Source organism: Gobius niger (assembly GCF_951799975.1).
Source record: "Gobius niger genome assembly, chromosome: 21".
Taxonomy (NCBI): domain Eukaryota; kingdom Metazoa; phylum Chordata; class Actinopteri; order Gobiiformes; family Gobiidae; genus Gobius; species Gobius niger.
In genome coordinates, this window is record NC_136872.1 from 5,014,326 (window position 1) to 5,034,761 (window position 20,436).

Consider the following 20,436-nt stretch of genomic DNA (forward strand, 5'->3'; position numbering starts at 1 on the left):
TCACGCGCCCCTTTGTCTGTGAGAAAGAGCTGTGACATTCCTGAGCAACTTCCTCTCCAAGAAAGTCTGTTCAAATGTATTTGCAAATACTCTTGACTTCTCTGCTCCCTGTTGAAATGTGAATAAATCACTGAAACATTTTAATACAGGTCTACTTTTTCCAAATCTCATTGTGTGGAAATCTAAAATTCAATAACTAGACAACGTTGGATAGATTAAAAGATTTCTTGTCAAACCATGTGAATGAATTGGTTATATTTCTCATCCTTGATTGTGGAGCCATGGGAGTTCAGCTTCCTGATGGCCTTGTGTATGAATCTGTTCAGTCGACGAACTGGCCTGTAGTTTTTGCAGTCTCCTCCCTGAAGGTGTTGGGGCTATTCTGCTTTTGCTATGCCCAATCCCATCAGACCTTTGAAGCTAAGCAGGGAAGGGCCTGGTTGGTACTTAGATTGGAGACGATTTGGTAACACCAGGAAGCCTAGTGAGTGGTGGTGGTCGGAGGGGCCGATGGTGCAGACTGGTTGCCTTACTTCTGTCAGTCTACCCTAGGGCAAGTATGGAGTGAATGAATAATGCAATGTAAAGAGTATTTTAGTGTCCAGAAAAGCGCTATTTAAATCTGATGCATTATTACCTTGAGACTGATGGGTGTGAAGGGTCCCTGGTGATTCTCACAGCTTTGAGAGTGAGAGAGGTGGAGTACCTGTCCTTAATAAAGGGGCTCCGCACATCCTCTCTGCTGCTCTCACGATGCACTGGAGGCAGGTAGTGCTGGAGCCGTGCCTCACAGTGATGGAGCTGGTCAGGAGGCTCTCTATAGTCCCTCTAGAAGAACCTCACAGTGATGGAGCTGGTCAGGATGCTCTCTATAGTCCCTCTAGAAGAACCGCACAGTGATGGGGCTGGTCAGGACGCTCTCTATAGTCCCTCTGTAGAAGAACCACACAGTGATGGGGCTGGTCAGGATGCTCTCTATAGTCCCTCTGTAGAAGAACCGCACAGTGATGGAGCTGGTCAGGATGCTCTCTATAGTCCCTCTATAGAAGAACCACACAGTGATAGAGCTGGTCAGGATACTCTCTATAGTCCCTCTATAGAAGAACCACACAGTGATGGAGCTAGTCAGGATGCTCTCTATAGTCCCTCTGTAGAAGAACCGCACAGTGATGGAGCTGGTCAGGATACTCTCTATAGTCCCTCTGTAGAAGAACCACACAGTGATGGAGCTGGTCAGGATGCTCTCTATAGTCCCTCTGTAGAAGAACCTCACAGTGATGGAGCTGGTCAGGATGCTCTCTATAGTCCCTCTGTAGAAGAACCACACAGTGATGGAGCTGGTCAGGATGCTCTCTATAGTCCCTCTGTAGAAGAACCGCACAGTGATGGAGCTGGTCAGGATGCTCTCTATAGTCCCTCTGTAGAAGAACCGCACAGTGATGGAGCTGGTCAGGATGCTCTCTATAGTCCCTCTGTAGAAGTTGCACATAACGGAGGCTGGGACTCTGGCTCTTCTTAAATTAGTAGAGGCTCTGATTACTTTCCTTGACCAGTGATGTAGTGTGCATGATCCAGGAGAGCTTCTCTGTGATCTGCACACCCAGGAACTTAGTGCTGGTCACCCTCTCACATCCAGACATTCTCAATAGTTTGTACTTTTCTTAAGCCCCTGTTTTCAGCCACAGCCCAGAGAAGAGAGAGACATGAGGGAGACAGTTGTGAAAGTCTGTGTTTCTGTAGGGGCGCTGCTAAGACACTTGTGGCCTGGGGCAGATGCAAAATACCCTACTAACAAAAGCTGGCAAAAAATAGTATTAAGAAACTAAAATTATAATAGCAGTTGGCTTTCCCCAAATCTATAGTTTTAGCTCCAATACAGCTCATTTTACGTTAGTATAAAACGGAAAATGACATTATAATATCATTTCATCATGAAATGACATTATAATGACATTATAATAGTGAAAAGTCAAATTGATGTGTTTTACTGAACAAAGCAGATACAAAGCAGTGTTGGTTGAGACGACTTTAATTGTTTACAGTATGTTCTTGTGTGTTTCTTAATGTTTCAATTATCTACGACCACAAAAGCACTTGAACACAGCACTCATAACTTCCTGTTCACAGCTGGAAAGGCTCATCTTTCCCAGAGCACATGAAGGCAGCACATCACCTTTAATCAACTCCACCTGGTGCAGCAGGTGGAGCTGATTAAAGGCAGGTGGGTCAAATACATAAAGGCTCATTGCAGATGGTGTGAAGTTTCTTGTGGTCGTCAGTTTGTCTGCACTGTTTCTAAACACCTCAGACTATCTGCATCATGGAGCTGCTGCTTTTCTCTCTCCTCCTGTGCGGCGCATGGGCCCACCCCAGTCGTAAGTTCTTTGGCATTTGTGATTCTGCAAAACGCGCAATTCCATTTCTGTTCACATTTCTGTCAAACTCTGCAGCTACACCGGGACCAGACCATGGAAATCACACTGTAGCTGATGGAGGTGAGTTCATCAAACATCATTAGGAACTCAACATTCAGGCTTGACATTTCTTTATTTGCTCTGTTTGAAACCTTAAACCAAATCTTTTAGCCAATTGTCCCACAACTGCATTTCCCTGACTTTTTTTTGTGTCTGTTCCATGTTCAAATGAAGTCCTCGACGATAGTGGTGAGCATGTTGGTTCTTTGTCTTTTCCACTTAAATTAAACTGAATAATTTTTTGTCTGATTTCAGTCAATAATTGGCAAACATTTAACGGCCGCAGTTTTCGATTTATCCAAAGTGCGATCACTTGGGCTGAAGCTCAGGTAAGTGAACACAACGTAGAGTCACTTTCTTCTACAAAATGTGTTAAGCATTTTCTTTCTCCATCAGCAACGTTGTGTGTCCTTTGGTGGAAACCTTGCTACGATTCACAACCAGCAAGAGGGACAGTTTGTGAACGAAGTCGCAAAGGGAAGAGCTGCGTGGATTGGCTTCTCTGATGCACAACAAGTATGTTTTAAACTTAACTGATGCCTTTTTCTAATCTTTACCACATCGAATTGAGACTTGATATTCTGTGATCCAAATGTAAAAATTGCTGTATCATGTTGTGATTTTTCTTTCAGGACGGGGTCTGGCTGTGGATCAACAGTAAACCTGTGACGTTTACAGGCTGGTGTGCTGGAGAACCCAACAACTATCACGGGCCTCAGCAGTGTGCCGTCATAAACCTTTCTGGTTTGTATCAGGGGTGGGGCTGGGATAATTGGAATAAATGTAAATAACAATGATCACTTTGTCTGCAGCTAACAAGTGCTGGGATGATGAACGTTGTCTCGTCACGCGCCCCTTTGTCTGTGAGAAAGAGCTGTAACATTCCTGAGCAACTTCCTCTACAAGCAAGAAAAAGTCTGTTCAAATGCATTTTCTGCTCCCTGTGAAAATGTGAATAAATCAAACATTTGTAATAAAGGTTTGTTTTGTCTGATTCCTCCATCTCATGTGAAAATATAATACTCTAAAACTAAGTTGGATGGTAGGTGAAATATGACTTTACGCTCACTAAAGTCATAAAGCTCATTGATTTAACTTTCTCTTCAAATAAAAACACGTTGAAAATTGTTATGGTCCACATTGAGACTATATGAAAACCTGAGAAGTTGTCATGAATCAAGCGTGCAGGTTTATTTAACATGCATATGGAGAGGCATTCTGCACAGGTATTAAGATGCTGTCAGTCCAGAGGCAGGACAGGGTATTTCAGTCGCGCCCAAATGTGTACCTATTACACGATGATACATTTCAGAAACGCGCACCTATGTCACGGAAAAACAGATTCTTGACCCGGTCCCCGCGCCGTTCCTTTAGCCGAGGAAGGCGCGTCCTGTCCGGTGTGTAGATCCAGAGCTCCATCGCGCTGATGCCTCCTGCCACTATCGGCCTGTACTCCATATAAAGTGACGCAAAATGTGTCCGTGATGAGACAAATGTCCTTAATTTTGCCGCTTTCAGCGATTTGTGGATCGAAAAGTAGCAAATGCTAATGTCAACAAGTGCAGGATGATTGACACCCGCTCCAGCCAATGACTTACCTTCATAGTGGTGACCTGTGACCTCAGAGAAGGAAAACCTGCACTTCTGATTGGCTGTGTCAATCTAAGTTTATTATTTTTATCATTGAGAAAGATTAATTTTGGTCTCATTTTTTTTATTGCAATTTGGCTGCTAAAAGAATCATATTGTGTACTGTTTTTGCCTTTCAGTTCGTGCATGATCAATGAAAAATAAATAAAAATGTACTTTCATTTGAATACACAATTAACTTTGTGTTGTGTTGCCTGCAATGTAAGAACTTTCAAAAGTCACCTTGCAGAGAAAACAAAATGTGTATTACTATGGATAAATGACTAAAATAAGAATACATGGATGAAAATGGAAAATATTTCAGCCTCCACCTCTTGATGAGAACAGACTGAAGAGGCTGTTATGAACGTGCGGGTTGGAGTAAATGTCCTGAATGGATTTTTTTTTTTTTTGGACCAGTAGTGTGGATTTTCAAGGCACAACAATCTCATGTTATCTCCTTAAGATCCATTAGTGTAAAACTGAACAAGGAGGATACCTTAAAATGTTGTAGGCAGTCAGCTGAAGTGTAGATCAGGCTCTTTTAAACAGATTAGCCTTTACTGTGTCTCCCAACAGGAGAAATTATTTCATCACAGGCAGCTTTGAAAAATCCATTCAGGACATTTACTCCAACCCGCACGTTCATAACAGCCTCTTCAGTCTGTTCTCATCAAGAGGTGGAGGCTGAAATATTTCCCATTTTCATCCATGTATTCTTATTTTAGTCATTTATCCATAGTAATACACATTCTGTTTTCTCTGCAAAGTGACTTTTGAAAGTGCTTACATTGCAGGCAACACAACACAAAGTTAATTGTGTATTCAAATGAAAGTACATTTTTAATTATTTATTTTTCATTGATCATGCACGAACTGAAAGGCAAAAACAGTACACAATATGATTCTTTTAGTAGCAAAATTGCAATAATAAAAGTGAAAAAATGAGACCAATATTAATCTTTCCCAATGATGAAAATAATAAACTTAGATTGACACAGCCAATCAGAAGTGCAGGCTCTGGATCTCCACACCGGACAGGACGCGCCTTCCTAAAGGAACGGCGCCGGGACCGGGTCAAGAATCTTTTTTTTCGTGACCTAGGTGTGCGTTTCTTTAATGTATCATCGTGTATTAGGTATGCATTTGGGCGCGACTGAAATACCCTGTCCTGCCTCTGGACTGACAGCATCTTTGTACAACCTGTGCAGAATGTCTCTCCATATGCATGTTAAATAAACCTGCACGCTTGATTCATGACAACTTCTCAGGTTTTCATTTAGTCTCAATGTGGACCATAACAATTTTCAAAGTGTTTTTATTTGAAGAGAAAGTTACATCAACGAGCTTTATGACTTTAGTGAGCGTAAAGTCTTATTTCACCTGCCATCCAACTTAGTTCCTAGAGTATTGAATTTTATATTTTCACACGAGATGGAGGATTCTGACAAAACAAACCCTTTATTACAAATGTTTGATTTATTCACATTTTCACAGGGAGCAGAAAATGCATTTGAACAGACTTTTCAGGAATTTTACAGCTCTTTTTTTTTATTTTTTTTATTAACATTTACAATTGCTAACAACAAAGAGGAAGTAGTGCCAGGAATATATTACATTTTACCAGAGGAAGATCTGTCATTAAAAGAGAAAAACAACACTCATAACAAAAATATGAAGAGGAGCCAGGAGTAATACTGTACTTTTCTAGGATATACATTGTTTTACCTGCTTTTTTTTTTATTTTGTATTGAATTAATAGTAGAAATATATAGGTTCAAGTCTGCAAGGAAAGTATAAAAATGTTTTTTTTTGTAAGCCCATTTCATTTTATGCAGGTGATACTTTCAAATAAAGATAAAAATAAAGTTGAATAACAAATTTCACATCTTTATCCAGTTTTCGATCAAAGTAGATACATACATACAATAATGATTTGTCAAATTTTACGGGAGAGGTAGTTTTGAACATCGATCCAAAATATTTTACAGTACATGCATTCAAAAAACAAGTGAATAATTGTCTCCTTGTGTAAACCACAGAAAACGCATGAAAAGTGGCTTTGACTATGGAGGCTTTGGCTGCACTAACACGATTTAGCACCAATTGGGGACAGGAAATGGTTTTAAAGGAAGTGGCTCACTCTGTCCCAGGGGGGGGTCAGTTGAACCAGGTCTTGGCGATAAGTTGAACAACCATTTTATTCTGTCCCAGCAGCAATTTTACCTAAATGTATTTTGTTTCTATTTTTCGTAACAGTTATTTTTGTGAACAAGGCGCAATTTCATTTTGAGTTGTGAAAAATGTCTTTATTGGGATGATTTTCTGGCTAATTTATCCACTTCTTTCGTCATGTGAGTTGAACTGTAATGTTCTAAGCTATAATGCTACATAAAAATGACATTTCCTGTTGCTCAACATACCCCGCTTTCCCCTGTAGGACACAACGTTTTATTTATACACAATTCTACCAAATGTAAAGCACATGAAAATAACAGAAATTGCGCACACAACACATTTCCAGGTTATAATTGTATTTTATGTCTGATTACCAGCAGTGGTTCCATCCTCTGCCGCCCCGTCTCCGGTCTGTGAAGAGCCCTCGTGTGCTCCGTCTGAACAGCCACAGGAGCGCCCCACTACTGCCCCCCCTGGTACTCTCACACTCACGTTCATTCACCAGTGTGAGCTCAGTGAACATCAGCACCAGAGCATTTGGGCCTAAAGTCACACTTACAGAAAGAAATAGGTCACAATATTCTATCCAGAGAGTTATGACACATTGTACAGTTTATTTAGATATGTATTTTAATGTCCCCAGAACAAATAGATGCATTTATCAGTTCTTACAATTTACATTAAGCAGAGGAATGAAGTGAAATTGGGATATTGAACAAATTGGGAAAAATAAAAGACTGAATAAATACTGAAAATGTCACTAGTTGAATGTGCTGTGGACCCTTCTTTTCTATTTCTTGTGACTCTATGGCATAAAAGATCAAGAATTTCATATTTAATGCCGGTGTACAATGGAAACAGGCGGTTTGTCGAGTTGCACTACTGCTCGTTGCTGCGCATGTGCAGAACTATCGGGTCATTTTACACTCAGCCATCGAGTTCCGCTTTTTCAGCAAAAAACATGATTTCATACATATTACTGTCGAATTAGGCAGTCTGTTCTACATGGAATTAGTTAATGACGTAGCTGCTAAAACAAATTGCCTTTAAATATCTGTCTGTAGTAAATATGGGCTTTAAAAACAAAAAAGAACAAGTTTTGTCAATAATCAGAAAGCAGGACCGTTTAAATGTAATAAAAGTTGCTGGGGAAAGAGTCGTCTGCTCTTGAGTTACGTAATATTATGCAAGACAAAGTTTACCAGCTGTTAATAACTCGTCTTCCACATAAAATTTCAATTATATAAATGTAGGTTTGTGGTTCAAAGCGTGGAAAAATGTCGAAAAGTTACTTATGCAACACTGTATGAACCCAGCCTTATGTCAATTTGTATTATTTTTGATTATGTTTTAGCTGGCTGTCTGTGTGTGTGTCTGTCTGTGTGTCTGTCTGTGTATGTGTCTGTCTGTGTATGTGTCTGTGTGTCTGTCTGTGTATGTGTCTGTGTGTCTGTCTGTGTATGTGTCTGTATGTCTGTCTGTGTGTGGGTGGGGGGAGAGCCTCAACTACCTGACAGACCAAATCTGCTCAGGTCAATCCTGGGACACACATCTGTCAGTCTTGTGCAAGAACTCTTCTAAGGAACTCACCACTTATCGGCGGTGACCAAAAGGACAAAAGCTCAGTTGAGCAACAGTTCTGGGGAAAAGTCAGCGACATGTCACTGCCTCTTCCATGGAACTCAGCTCGCATCTATTGATAATGCCTAACTAACCTTTCCTTGTGTATGAAAAGTGCTCTACAAATAAACTCTTAAAGCGTCTGCTCTGATGAAGGACCTGCCTGAGGAGATCAGGCTCACACTGTGGCACAGCACACACGGTGCTTAGTGATGATGCCTCACAGCTAGAAGGTCACGGGTTCAATCCCTGGGTCAGACGAGGCCTTTCTATGTGGAGTTTGCAGGTTCTCTTTGCTGCGGTTTCCCCTCCCACTAAAAACATGTGTACATAATAGGTGGGGTTAGGGAGAGTGTTCAGAGTGCGTGTTTACATGCGTGAGTCACGTGTGTTCATGAACCATCAGTATTATCTTTAAACTCCCTTTTACTGCTCAGCCTTTTATGACATTTCTGTTGATTGAGTGTCGTATTTTTATTTCATTCTCCAGCCATTTCATTCCATCTTTACACTTTACACATGTTTATTTTTTACAGTTTGGACTTTTGGACTGGTTATTTCCTGGTCATGTAAAAAGTCACATGTATTTGAATCGTAATTTCAGAGAATACAAAACCCATGGATCATCCACATAACAAGAGATCAAGATATAAACAACACATTACAACCACGTGGTAAATGGTCAGTCTGCCCCAGGGCGGCTGTGGCTACAATAGCAGCTTACCACCACAGTGTGGAGTGAATGAATAAAGACTACAGTATAATGACAGGACTTTGAGAAACTTGTGCTTGTAAAGAGCGATACAAGTGTAAGAAGTGATTTCTCCTTATCTTATTATATTTATTACAGTCCTAAGACCAACTCAGCTCTATTTGAACATCAGCTCATTATTATTCATTTATAGAAAAAATGTTTTGTCAACAGTATTTTCCGGTTTGCATTTTATGTGGCCGCGACCCGCCGAGGAAGCTGGATTTGGGCCCACGACGACACCTCTGATCCAGACGTAACGTTACACTTTTATCCACACTTTACATCTGACTCTTTTGTTTTTGTGACATTCTTTTTTTAATCACTTATTCTGATCAGACGTCTACTTTATTTCTTAAATCAAACCTTATGAAATGTCATTATATTGTTTATTATAAAACCATTCAAATCTGTGCAAAAGCACTTTAAGCTTCCACTTACTACATATCATTTAAGAGATGATGAAGTTTGTTTGGCTAAAGGAAAAGGTATAATTGATGGAATGAAGTAAGTAAAGAGATGGAAAAGATGTAGTTCTTCATTTCCATGTAAAAAGATGATCCTGATCTGTATTTGAGAAAGATGTAAATGATCTTGTCCTCTTCATGGTCATATTTTGTTTCATTTCTATTTGCTCCTGTTGTTTTATGTAAGGTCACTTTTCCTGAGTTGAATGCACTGTCAGGCAAACAAACTTTTGCCTTTGCCTGTTTTGGTAAAACATGTAACATGAAAATGATTATTTTGTGTGACTGAAACAAAAAAACTAAGTTGAACTCACATTGATCTTGCAAACAAACGATGCAATCAATTCCACTGAAATGAGGCGTTAGGAGGTGACTCACGGGGCGGGGTGTGTTTAACCAATCACGTCTCAGCTGGCAGCAGCACCTGTGGCCTTTATAAACCCTCATGTAAAACTCAGAATCACACAATCTGATCAGAGCCTCGTCAGAGAATCTTCAGCTGCTCCTCAGAACAGAGACATGCCTCAGAACCGCACCCTCACCGTGGACTACAATGGAGAAAGCACTGAGGTGCTGTATGTGGTGGGCACCGAGCTCAGCATCAACGTCTACAGGTGCAGGCCCGAACCTGAACCCACAGCCTCTGCATCTTTTGTTCTCTGCAATATGTCTTTAATATTGGACCTGTGGTGTTTTGTTCCAGGACGGCTCCTTCCGAAGCCGAGTTCTTCTCGGTCGTCTGCAGCGACAACGTGGAGTGCAATGTTCCATGTGGTGATATTCTGCCTCTGAAAGACCATCCTGTGCTGGTCCTGAGTATGAGCTGTGCCAGTGCGGAGCAGGGAGAGGGAAAGGTATTTTAGAAAAGTGTGATTCATAACTGTGACAGGTCAAACCCAGGATTAAACTAATCATTTTAAAATAAGATAAGATGATGTTACATCAGCTCTCAGTCCGGGAGGCCAAAAAGAAGGAAATGTGTAATCAAAGACAGGACAGAGTGTAAACAGTGAGAGTACATGGAGGTGATAGTGGCACAGTTGGTAGAGCGGGTCGTCTCAGGTTCGGAAGGTCAGGGGTTCGATTCCCAGCTCCCACCTTGCCTCCAGTGTCTGCATACATTTGTGTATGAATGAGAGAGTGAGTGGGTGAGTGGTCCCTTTCCTGTAAAGCGCTTTAGAAAATGCTACAGTATAGAAGTTGAGACCATTTACCATTTAAATAGATTTAAAAGCTTTAAGGGGAAAAAAGTCAAACTTAAACATGAATGCTTGTATTTACTGCCACAGGTGAGGATCAGCATGCTGACAGATCCAAGTGCTAGCCTGTTTGCAGATCTGCTCCTCACGGCTGTCGGTAAGAGCCCGCCGCTTCTTATAATGAACAAAACACTTAATCGATATATTAACCGGCAGTGACTGTCTGGCAGAGATCTCCCTGGACGTGGACGCTGACCAAGATGGAGTGGTGGAGAAGAACAACCCCAACAAGGTAGTGTAATCTACTGTACATTACCATACATGACCAACGCTTAAACAGGGAGTCTATTGTGATGTGAAACTTTGTGTGTGGTGTGTGGTGAACAGGCGTCGTGGAAATGGGGCCCTGATGGTTTCGGGGCGATCCTGCTGGTGAACTGTGACTGCGACTCTGGGAAGAGACCAGACAATGAGAAGACTTATATCGGCACATTGGAGGGTAAATACCAGACTGACGGAGGGAAAAGAATCCATTCATGGATTGATTTAGACACAGTTCATTGTATTGGAAATGTTTTTGTTGTAATTTGGAAAAAAATCTTTCTCAAACTGAAATCCATGTTTTTGTGATGTGTAGATTTGAAGGACATGGCTCAGATGGTGCTGAGGACTGCAGGGCCAAAGAAGCTTCCTGAGGGCTACAGGCTGAAGCTGCACATGTCGGCTCATGACGCAGAAGCAGCCCAAGTCTTTACCAAAGGATCTGGTAACGTGTATTACTTTCTTATATCAGTATCAGTGAATTCATAGTTTTATTACCACACTGTGTCCACGTAGGAATCTAAAATCGCCTGACAGTGGAGACTATGACATTGTAACATTTTTCTAACGTTGATGCCTTTCTTTAGTCTTTAGAGTGGAAAAGCATCTTGGGCAGAATTGCGCTCCATATTCCACAGACTTACTTTGTTTAGTGTGATCAGCCATGTGGTCTAGAGCTTAGCTAAGAGTCTTTTTCCAGGCCTCGCTGTGGTTTTTATTCACACTCGAGTCATCAGAGCCCTGGTGTGGATCAGAGCAGACTGGACAAATTATATTGGATCAATAATAATTCATCATTGACTGTAATGATGTCATTGGCAGACGGCGATTACCCTTTGATTCTGGCCAGTGGGAAACTTTCTAGGGAAATTTCATTCACCGAAGAGATGACCTTCAATGTGTCTGGACTCAAGTTTGCCGACAAAGACTTTGCTGGACTGGTCAGAATCCACGTCAGTCTCCTGCAGCAGGTGAGCTGAGTTTATTTTAAAGTTTATTCATCTTTACATGTATAATTCTTTTATTTAATTTGATATGATGACTCAGGGATCACCCGAAACTGCCATCTTCACCGACACAGTGCAGTTCAAAATGACCCCATGGATCATGACGCCTAATGTACAAGATCCTCTCAAGGTGTATATCTGCCGGTATGAGGGTTTTTACTTCTCATCAAAGTCATGTCTTGGATTGATTGAAATCAGCTTTAACAGTAGTGTTTCCTCTTAGCACACCTGATAATAAGAATTTCATTGATGGGATGACGACGCTTGTGAAGAAAGTGGGATGTGAGCTGGATATAATCGAAAATGAAATCAACCGAGGCGACCGCTGGACACAGGCAGGACATTTCTGTTGCATTTATAAATACTACAGTAGAAATAGGAGTAGTGCCGTGTCTGACTCACCGTCGTTGTTGTTGTCAGGATGAGATGGAGTTTGGCTACATCGATGCACCGTACCAGTCCTTCCCCGTGGTCTTTAACTCTCCGCGGGAAAGAGAGCTGGATAACTTCCCATATAACTGTCTGATGGTGAGGAAAACCCAAAACACTCTGATCACCTTTTCACAGATGTTCAACTTATTACGTCAGACAAGGCCCAGTCCCTAGTTTTAAATAAGAGTATTGTCTATTTTAGCCTTTATAAAATGCACTAAATGTTCATGGCTCTACTTCCGGGTCTAATGGAGCTTTAGTCCTATTCACTATAATGGGATTTAGCTGATTTTAACCTGCTCTAGAGCCGACTACAAGCCTCTTTATAAACATCTGACCACACAGACAGAAATAGGAGGCCAAGTAGCTTCTAGATGAAGTTAAATGATTAACAGTAAGCTATATATAATAATAGCTACATCACAAGCTATTTTTTAATGCTGTGAAAGGCTGAAAGCTAAGGTCATAAAACATGTGCTGGGGCAGCTAAATGGGCTAGCTTACTGCTATTAGTCACTGTGATTGTGTTTTAGGGCCCAGACTTTGGATATGTGACCTTTAAACCCCCCAGAGATGAAGTGAACAGCCTGGAGTCCTTTGGGAACCTGGAGGTCAGTCCTCCTGTGACTGTGAACGGAAAGAAATACCCCCTGGGACGCATCGTCCACGGAGGAGCCTTCCCTTTGTAAGTACACCACTTACACAATAGTACTTTTATGGTGCAGAAGTCTCCTCTTCGGTGTAAAGTTTATTAATGTATGTTTTCCGCCATGTACTGTTTCCTTTATTTATTTCAACTAGACACGGCTAACTCCCCATAGAAATGAATGGAGCACAGGTCAGGAAACAGTTGTTACCCTAAGGAAGCTAGCATCATGTTGTTAAGCTACACTGCACAGACTTATGTCAACAAAACAACGGTGTGTAAACATTTGATCCCCTAAACTAGGTAAATGTGGCCTTTCCTGACCTGGATTAGCGAGTGAACAGATGCTGTGGCCGGACTGAAGACAGTGGCTAACTCTGTCCTGCTGCAGCAGAAACAAGCTCCAAACAGTAGAACATCTAAACACACACATCTGTAAAGGAGCCGCGACAAAAGTGAGAATGTTTGAAGAACGTCAGAAGCAGAAATCGAGCGCATGGTTTGTGTGCGGAGCCTCACGGCCACGTCTACCCGTGTCTGCGTAGGTTTCCTCCACCACTAAAACATGTACAACAGTCTTAACTCTTCAGCCAGCTGATTCTGACCATTAGCCTGGTTCCTCAGATGGCTCCTGGGCGTCTGCCTTCTGCAGTTGCGCCAGGTTGCCCAAGTGGCAGAATGAGTCAAATGTAGAGGACGATTTTATAAAAAGTAAACTTCAAGCCTTTGACCCACCCAATATTTGACATAGGCTACAGGCATTTAGACCTGGCTTTGACAGCCAAAGAACGCTCACATTTCTTTTGTTTTGGATATGATGTGTATTTGGTCGACTTTTCTTGCTTCTGTAGGCATTTGTTGGGACATGGAACAAAGAGCTTAAAACTGTAGTTTTTGTCGCATCTGATAAAAAATAATAGTTCCCGTGTTCTCTCCAAAGCCAAACTGATGGTAGGAACATGTCCAGTCCAACCCGAAACTTCCTGAGTGCTCAGGTCGTTCAGGAGCCCGTTGTCTTGTTCACTGACTGGCTCTTAGTGGGACATGTGGATGAGTTCTTGTCTTTTGTGCCAACCAAAGACATAAAGGTAAACAACAATTGGGAAAATATGTTTCAATGAAATTTAAGTTCTCACAATTGTTATCGTTGCAAACAGGGCTTCCGCCTGCTGCTGGCCAGTCCACACGCAGCCTACAAACTGTTGCAACGTCTGCAGAAAGAGGGTCACGGTCAAGCCCGGTTCTTTGAAGGTCAGCTGGTGTCTCTGAATGTCTGGTTATTGTAGTAGCTTTGACTGAATTATTTCACTTTTGTCATTGTTTTTAAAACATGCATTGCCATTTTACAGATAGAAATAAAGAAAAAAATGCCTTTAAACAGTTTTTTTTTCTTTTCATCTTTAAGATGTTCCTGATGTGAAACCAGTGACAGTAGATGAGCTTCTGGCCGACAAAGTCTTTCACGAAAAGAATGACTACTACCAAGTGAGTGTGGAGCTTTTCTTTTACAGAACAATGTTCAGACGACACACTGACAGACGTGTTGTTTTCTCAGAGGTGCATCGACTGGAACAGAGACCATCTGAAGAAAGAGCTGGGGTTGGACGAGGACGACATCGTGGACGTTCCACTTCTGTACAAACCAGTTGAAACAAAGTCTGTTTCTTTCTACCCAGACTCTGTAAGTGTGAATCAGTATTATAGTTCATGTATTTGTCCTTCACACATCTCACTTGTGATGGTGTTTGGTTTTGTTTGGCTCACATGTTCCAGTAATCCTGCATAGTGTTGTCCAGGGCTCACAAAGCTTCCTCACTCTGATATACGTCAGCATGTTGCAGTCCATGTAACTCCTATTTGTTTTGAAAGTCCATACACACTTGTTCTGAACATGTCTTAGGTCAAATTGTCTTCACTACACAGTTTTGGATGTTTGAGCGTAGTTGAGTATATACACTACAAACAAAAACGTATCTGCCATCTCTCCTCAGGTCAACTTGATCGTTCTGGGGCAGAACCTTGGCATCGGCAGGCCCTTTGGACCCAAGGTGGACGGTCAGTGTGCCATCGAAAAAGAGCTGATCCGCCTGTTGGAGCCCCTCGGCCTCAAGTGTAACTTCATCAACGACTTCAGGTCCTACTATGAAAACGACGGAGATGTGCACTGTGGCTCCAATGTCCGCAGGAAGGCTTTTGATCTGAAGTGGTGGAAGATGGAGATGTCAAACCACTGAGCAAATAAGAAGTGAAACAAGATATCTAATCAGTCAGTCCATCTGCTCGGCCTGTTACCTGCACGTAGCTTTCTCATCCAGTTTTCTGTTGAGCGCATAGTTTCCCAAAATTCTTAGTTAGTTCTACTCTCTGGGCTTCAGCTTTGTCTTTCACATCTTTGATGTTTTCCTAATCCAAAACACACTTTTTCCTACAGGCCCATGTTTGCAATAGTGATAGAAGGTAGGGGAGGGTTAGTGTATTTAATCAGGCTCTTGCCCCCTTTCAAGGTCAGGACTGACACATTTATTTTGTGTCTTCAACGACAGCTTTGCTCCGGTCGCAGAGTTCGGAGTCTCTGGCCTCACAGTAAGAGAGTAACACATGGTTATTTTAGTCAGCTGCTCATTTAAACCCATTCAAAATCAGACATATTTAGTTTCTCTCCTGAGGCTGTTTGTGCCAAAGACACTGAGCTTCACCAAAGTCTCACATATCCCAGGAATGTGTGGACCAAAAAACAAGTTTCCATCTTCATTATTATTATATTTTGTTCCCAAATTCATAATCTTCCAGTAGTTTTGAAGCATTTTCATGTCATGATGCTTTTCTTTCATTTTGTTATGACACAGTTTAGTATTAAAGAACACGACTCACATGTGTCATGTATTGTCATGTTTTGATGACAAGTACTTTTTATGGATTCTTCTTCTGAATTTGGGCGATCGTGTTCTAGGGTTAAAATACAGTTTAAGAAATGCCTCTTTGAGAATCAGAGCTGTCCGCACTGACAGGATCACCTCTCGCTGCCCCCTGCTGGCCCCTTGTCTGTTGTCTCTGTAATTGTTGAGTTTGTTGTTGAGGCATATTTACATTTTGTATAATGTATATTAATATGCACTGTCCCTATAATGAATAAATAAATAAACAATCATGCTCCTGATGAGACGTTGTGAGTCATATATATTTGTACATATTAAATTACTGATGCCTTTATACAGAAATAAACTGGTAATATCACTTGTAGTCTACTTTTAGTAATGTACCAATGTATTACTGCTAAAACTTTGTAAATAGCATAAACTCCAATCAACAGAGGAGAATAATAATAATAATAATAATAATAATACATTTTATTTGTATAGCGCTTTTCAAGACACTCAAAGACGCTTTACAGAAAACAAGAATAAAATCACACATAAAATGAGCACATTAAAATAGAGGGCAGTTATTCAATATTAAAAGCCTTTTTAAAGAGGTGGGTTTTGAGTTCTCTCTTGAAGGTGGGGGGGTCAGAACAGGCACGGAGCGGTTGGGGCAGTGAGTTCCAGAGTGTGGGGGCGGCGATGGAGAAGGGTCTGTCTGCGGCCTGCAAGACACTGGCTGCGTCCGAAATGAGCTCTTCCGCCAAACCGGCTGTGCGTCAGCGTCCGCCATGACAAGACGCTTCCGAATTGGGCTGTCCGTTAGGAAGTATCCTCAATGCTAACTATCATAGCCACTTTAGCATAGGGACCTCTGATGCTAACTAACCGGTGATTAGGAGCTATGTGCCATCCCACAAGCCACTGCGCCAAACCCCCTCACCCCCCTCGCCCCCACCCTCGAGTGATTCATGTGCAACCACTGTTGAGCACATTTAAAAATAAAAATAATAATTAAAAAATAAGATTCTGCACAAGCCAAACTTTATAAAAGTGATAAATCCATGTTGTCGTCCCCACAGCTCAGTCACATGTCAGTGTTAAAGAGGAAACTCAGGAAACGGATTAAATGCTTTTGTTTTCATTTAGTAGAAACTCAACCCACATGGATCATTTGCTGCTGTAGCTTTATGAAACAGCTGTTGAGATAAAATAACACTAAAGGGAAACGTATGGATCATTTGGAGTATTAATAATAATGATCAGAAGTGCTGGTTTTCCTTCTCTGAGGTCACAGGTCACCACTATGAATCAATCAATCAATCAATCAATCAATCAATCAACCTTTGTTTGTATAGCGCTTTACAACAGCACCAGCTGAACCAAAGTGCTTTCCATAAGTGCAATATAATAAAAACAGTTTTAGCACAAAATATTTAAGAAAACACATATACATCACACTTGTGCAGTTAGCAGTGAAAAGCGGCTTTAAACAAGTAAGTTTTCAGCCTCGCTTTAAACAGTGTCAGGTCAGTGACGGCTCGTAACTCAACAGGCAGAGAGTTCCAGACCCTCGGACCAGCCACTGAGAAGGAACGACTGCTTATTTTTGGTCCTGGGGACCTCCAGCAGGTGTTGTTGTCCTGCAGACGCAGCCTCTACTGGGCTGATGTGCAACAAGCAGGTCACATAAATGAGAAGGTGCAAGTCCATTAATTGATTTAAAAAACAAACATTAAGAGTTTAAAATGAACCTCGCATGTACTGGGAGCCGCACTGGAGTGATGTGACGGCACCGGCGAGTGTTTGTGAGCAGCCGAGCTGCAGCGTTTTGCACCAACTGCAGCCGGTTTAAAGTGCACTTGTTCACACCCACATAAAGTGCATTACAATAGTCAATACGGGAGCTAATGAAAGCATAGCCTTCTCTAAGTCATCCTGACCGAGGAAAGGTTTAACCTTGGCCAGGAGACGGAGCTGAAAAAAGCTTGTCCGAACAACAGTGTCAATCTGCTTGTCGGATTTCAGTTTGTCGTCAAACTGAACCCCTAAACCACTCACCACTGTTTGAGAAAAAGGGCAAGGGTTCCCAGGTCCAACACAGAGTCCATAAATTTGGGTCCAAACAAAATGCCCTCACTTTTACTCTCATTAAGATGTAAAAAGTTCTGTGTGAGCCATTCCTTGATGTCAGCCAGGGCATTGTGGATGGACTGTAGTGCTACTGTGCTGTTTGGCAAGATGGGTAGATAGACCTGTATATCGTCCGAATAAAAATGAAACGACAAGTTGTGTTTTAAAATGACAGCGCTCAGTGGCAGCATATACAGTGAAAACAACAGTGGACCAAGGATGGAGCCTTGAGGTTCTTGAAGATGAGTGCTCTGTTTGTGACAAACAGTGTTGGTGCTGAAAGGTCATGTGTTGTGAGACGAGGTGTGATCTTGGAACCTGCTTGGTCGTTATCAGGAGAAACGTGCCGCTAAAGCGTTTCCTTGTAGTTATTTAGGGAAATCCATGAAACAACTGTACTTTTCCACAGAAGGTTTTCACAGTCCACGCGTCATAAAGTATCATTTTATAGTTTGTCGTTCTCCACAATCTAAGACGGAAACAGACTTATCACTTGACCGACTGAATGTTTTAAAATCAAAAGTTTCTCCAGGCCGTTGTCATGGCGACGTGTAAACAGGCAGCAACCTCCCTTTCTCTCAGTACAGCTGCATCTTTCTGCCTTTTTTCTGCAAACTGCATTTGTGGTTTCTGTGTCCCACATTGTTTGTACGTCTTTGCCGTGTTTTTGTGGAGAGCGGTGGATTTTACTGCAGAGTCTGTAGTGGCCAGAATGCCCCCCTGGCCTCTAGGTGTCGCTGTGGGTGACTCCTCCTCACGCTTCCTGCCCTGGCTCTATTCAAGCCTGACCGTGCTGAGCTCATGTAAATAAAGGAACATTTTGAAGATCTCTGGGCTCATTACTGAGTGGAACATGTGTCTGAAAACCTTTGCATCCTAGCGTCCTACTACAGGTGCAGTAATCTATTTTAAGTACTAAGTACTCAAACATGGAGTACTTGTGTGCACAGGAGGACTCAGTGCTTTGTTTTCTGTCTACAATAACAAACCTATTCAAACTATTACTCAGACCACGAGCTTCTGAAACTATCCTAAGTAATGAAAACACAGTTTGACGTCCTATAATAAAGGAAAGTGTTTTATCACATCCTGATCCATGGCCAGATCCTGTCAGCCTGTATCTGAATATGAAAATGTTTCTTCTGGAAAGATCGTTATCACTTGTTACTGTGTCTTTGTTCTTTAGACTAACATCAATATGATCTATTTCTCACTTTCCCATATGGAAAAAAAGTATTTTACTCAGTTACTAAGTAGTGCTTGATTGGTACTTTCAACATTATTCACGGGTATTTCAACAAATACCTGTTTTAATCATTTTGAATATAGGCTTGTACTTGAGTAGAGTGACTGTGTCTTGGGCTTGTATCGTGGGCGTAGGTTTGCATGGGGACCATGGGGACATGTCCCCACCAATATTTCTGGTGTGGCCTCGGGGTCCCCCCAGAACAGCTGGAGGAGGTGTGTGTGGATCAGGAAGTGTGGGCATCTCTGCTGAGACTGCTGCCCCCGCGAGCCGGCCCCGGATCATTTGACTCCTGTGTGCACATGAAGTATTCAGTGCTTAAAGGAGCTGTACCTGATTTTACTTCTAGTAATGGACTGAAATTTATTTTGTCCTCCTTTTGGATATTGTGAACTCAAACCTTTGAGGGGAAAACAGCCTGATCAAATGATAAAACATTTGTATCAATTTTATGAACTTTCAGGCTCTTTTTCGAGCATTTTTGTGAAAGTGACCCTGAAAAGTGACCCTGCAAATGTGCCGATAAACTTGTCCCTGTAAACGCTACACATGTTAGGAAAGTTATGAACAAGTTTGGACCACAATATTTTAATTTTAAGCCCACAAAAACTGGCTTAAAATGAAGTGTTTTCCTCTTTTCGTCTTGATGAGACGATTACTCCAGTAGAAGTCCCAGATGTGCAGCTCATTATGGTACAGGAATTTACCTTCTTTTTTAACACTTTATGTGAATCCGATACTCGGTAGGTGTTTTTGCCACACACTTCTGCCACAGTGTACGGACCTGCCTTTTCTGTCTTCCCTTACAATGTTTTAGAGCAGCACCCTGTCACCAATACTGAAAGTTTGCCTTTGGTGTCTCTTATCGTATTGTTTCTTCTGGGAGCACTGCGCTGTTGCGATGTTGGTGGCAACCTTTGCCATCATCCTGTCACATATAGCCACCATATGCTCTATTTTGTCTGGTAGGCCTATATCCAAACACTCCTGATGTGTCCATTTGCTGGTCATCTGTATGGGAAGTACAGCTCGTCTGTTGTATAGCACTTGAAAAGGCGTCATTTTGGCAGATGCGTGTTTGGAGGTTCTATACGCAAACAACACCGCTGGCAAACATTCTGCCCAGTTGCTGCGGTCGTTTAGAGGTTTCATGAATGCGTCTTTGATGGTACGATTCTGGCGTTCAACGAGACCATTAGCCCGCGGGTGGTACGCACTGGTGATGTGTTGTTCAGCTCCAGTCATCTTGTGAAGTTCGGCAGATGATATCCTTGAACAGGAATCTGGCAACACTTTCTGCAGTGTGGTCTTTACACAGCAGTATCCATCCTCTGTTTTGGGCAGATTTGTTAGATCAATGCAGATTTGGACAATAACCTCACTTGGAACAGGCACTGGGTGAAGCTGTCCAACCTCTGTCTTTTGAAGTGGATTTACTTTCTGGCAGCGATCACAAACCAAAATAAACTCCCTGA

The 20,436-nt window shown here is 41.9% G+C and overlaps 2 protein-coding genes across 2 annotated transcripts in view; both read left to right on the plus strand.

Moving 5' to 3' along the window:
- Positions 1-20,436, plus strand: part of LOC306980290 (equilibrative nucleoside transporter 2-like) — a 313,304-nt gene that overhangs the window by 77,063 nt on the left and 215,805 nt on the right. The gene's annotated exons all lie outside the window — the stretch shown is intronic.
- On the plus strand, positions 10,421-15,019 carry LOC306980728 (protein-arginine deiminase type-2-like; the record flags this gene model as incomplete). The annotated part of the gene is made up of 14 exons (XM_079580157.1): positions 10,421-10,475; positions 10,549-10,610; positions 10,706-10,817; positions 10,956-11,084; positions 11,462-11,610; positions 11,687-11,790; positions 11,870-11,981; positions 12,067-12,174; positions 12,612-12,763; positions 13,665-13,812; positions 13,882-13,975; positions 14,130-14,209; positions 14,280-14,405; positions 14,716-15,019. The coding sequence occupies 14 exons, from the start codon at positions 10,421-10,423 to the stop codon at positions 14,956-14,958; spliced, it is 1,674 nt and encodes a 557-aa protein (XP_079436283.1). The 3' UTR covers positions 14,959-15,019.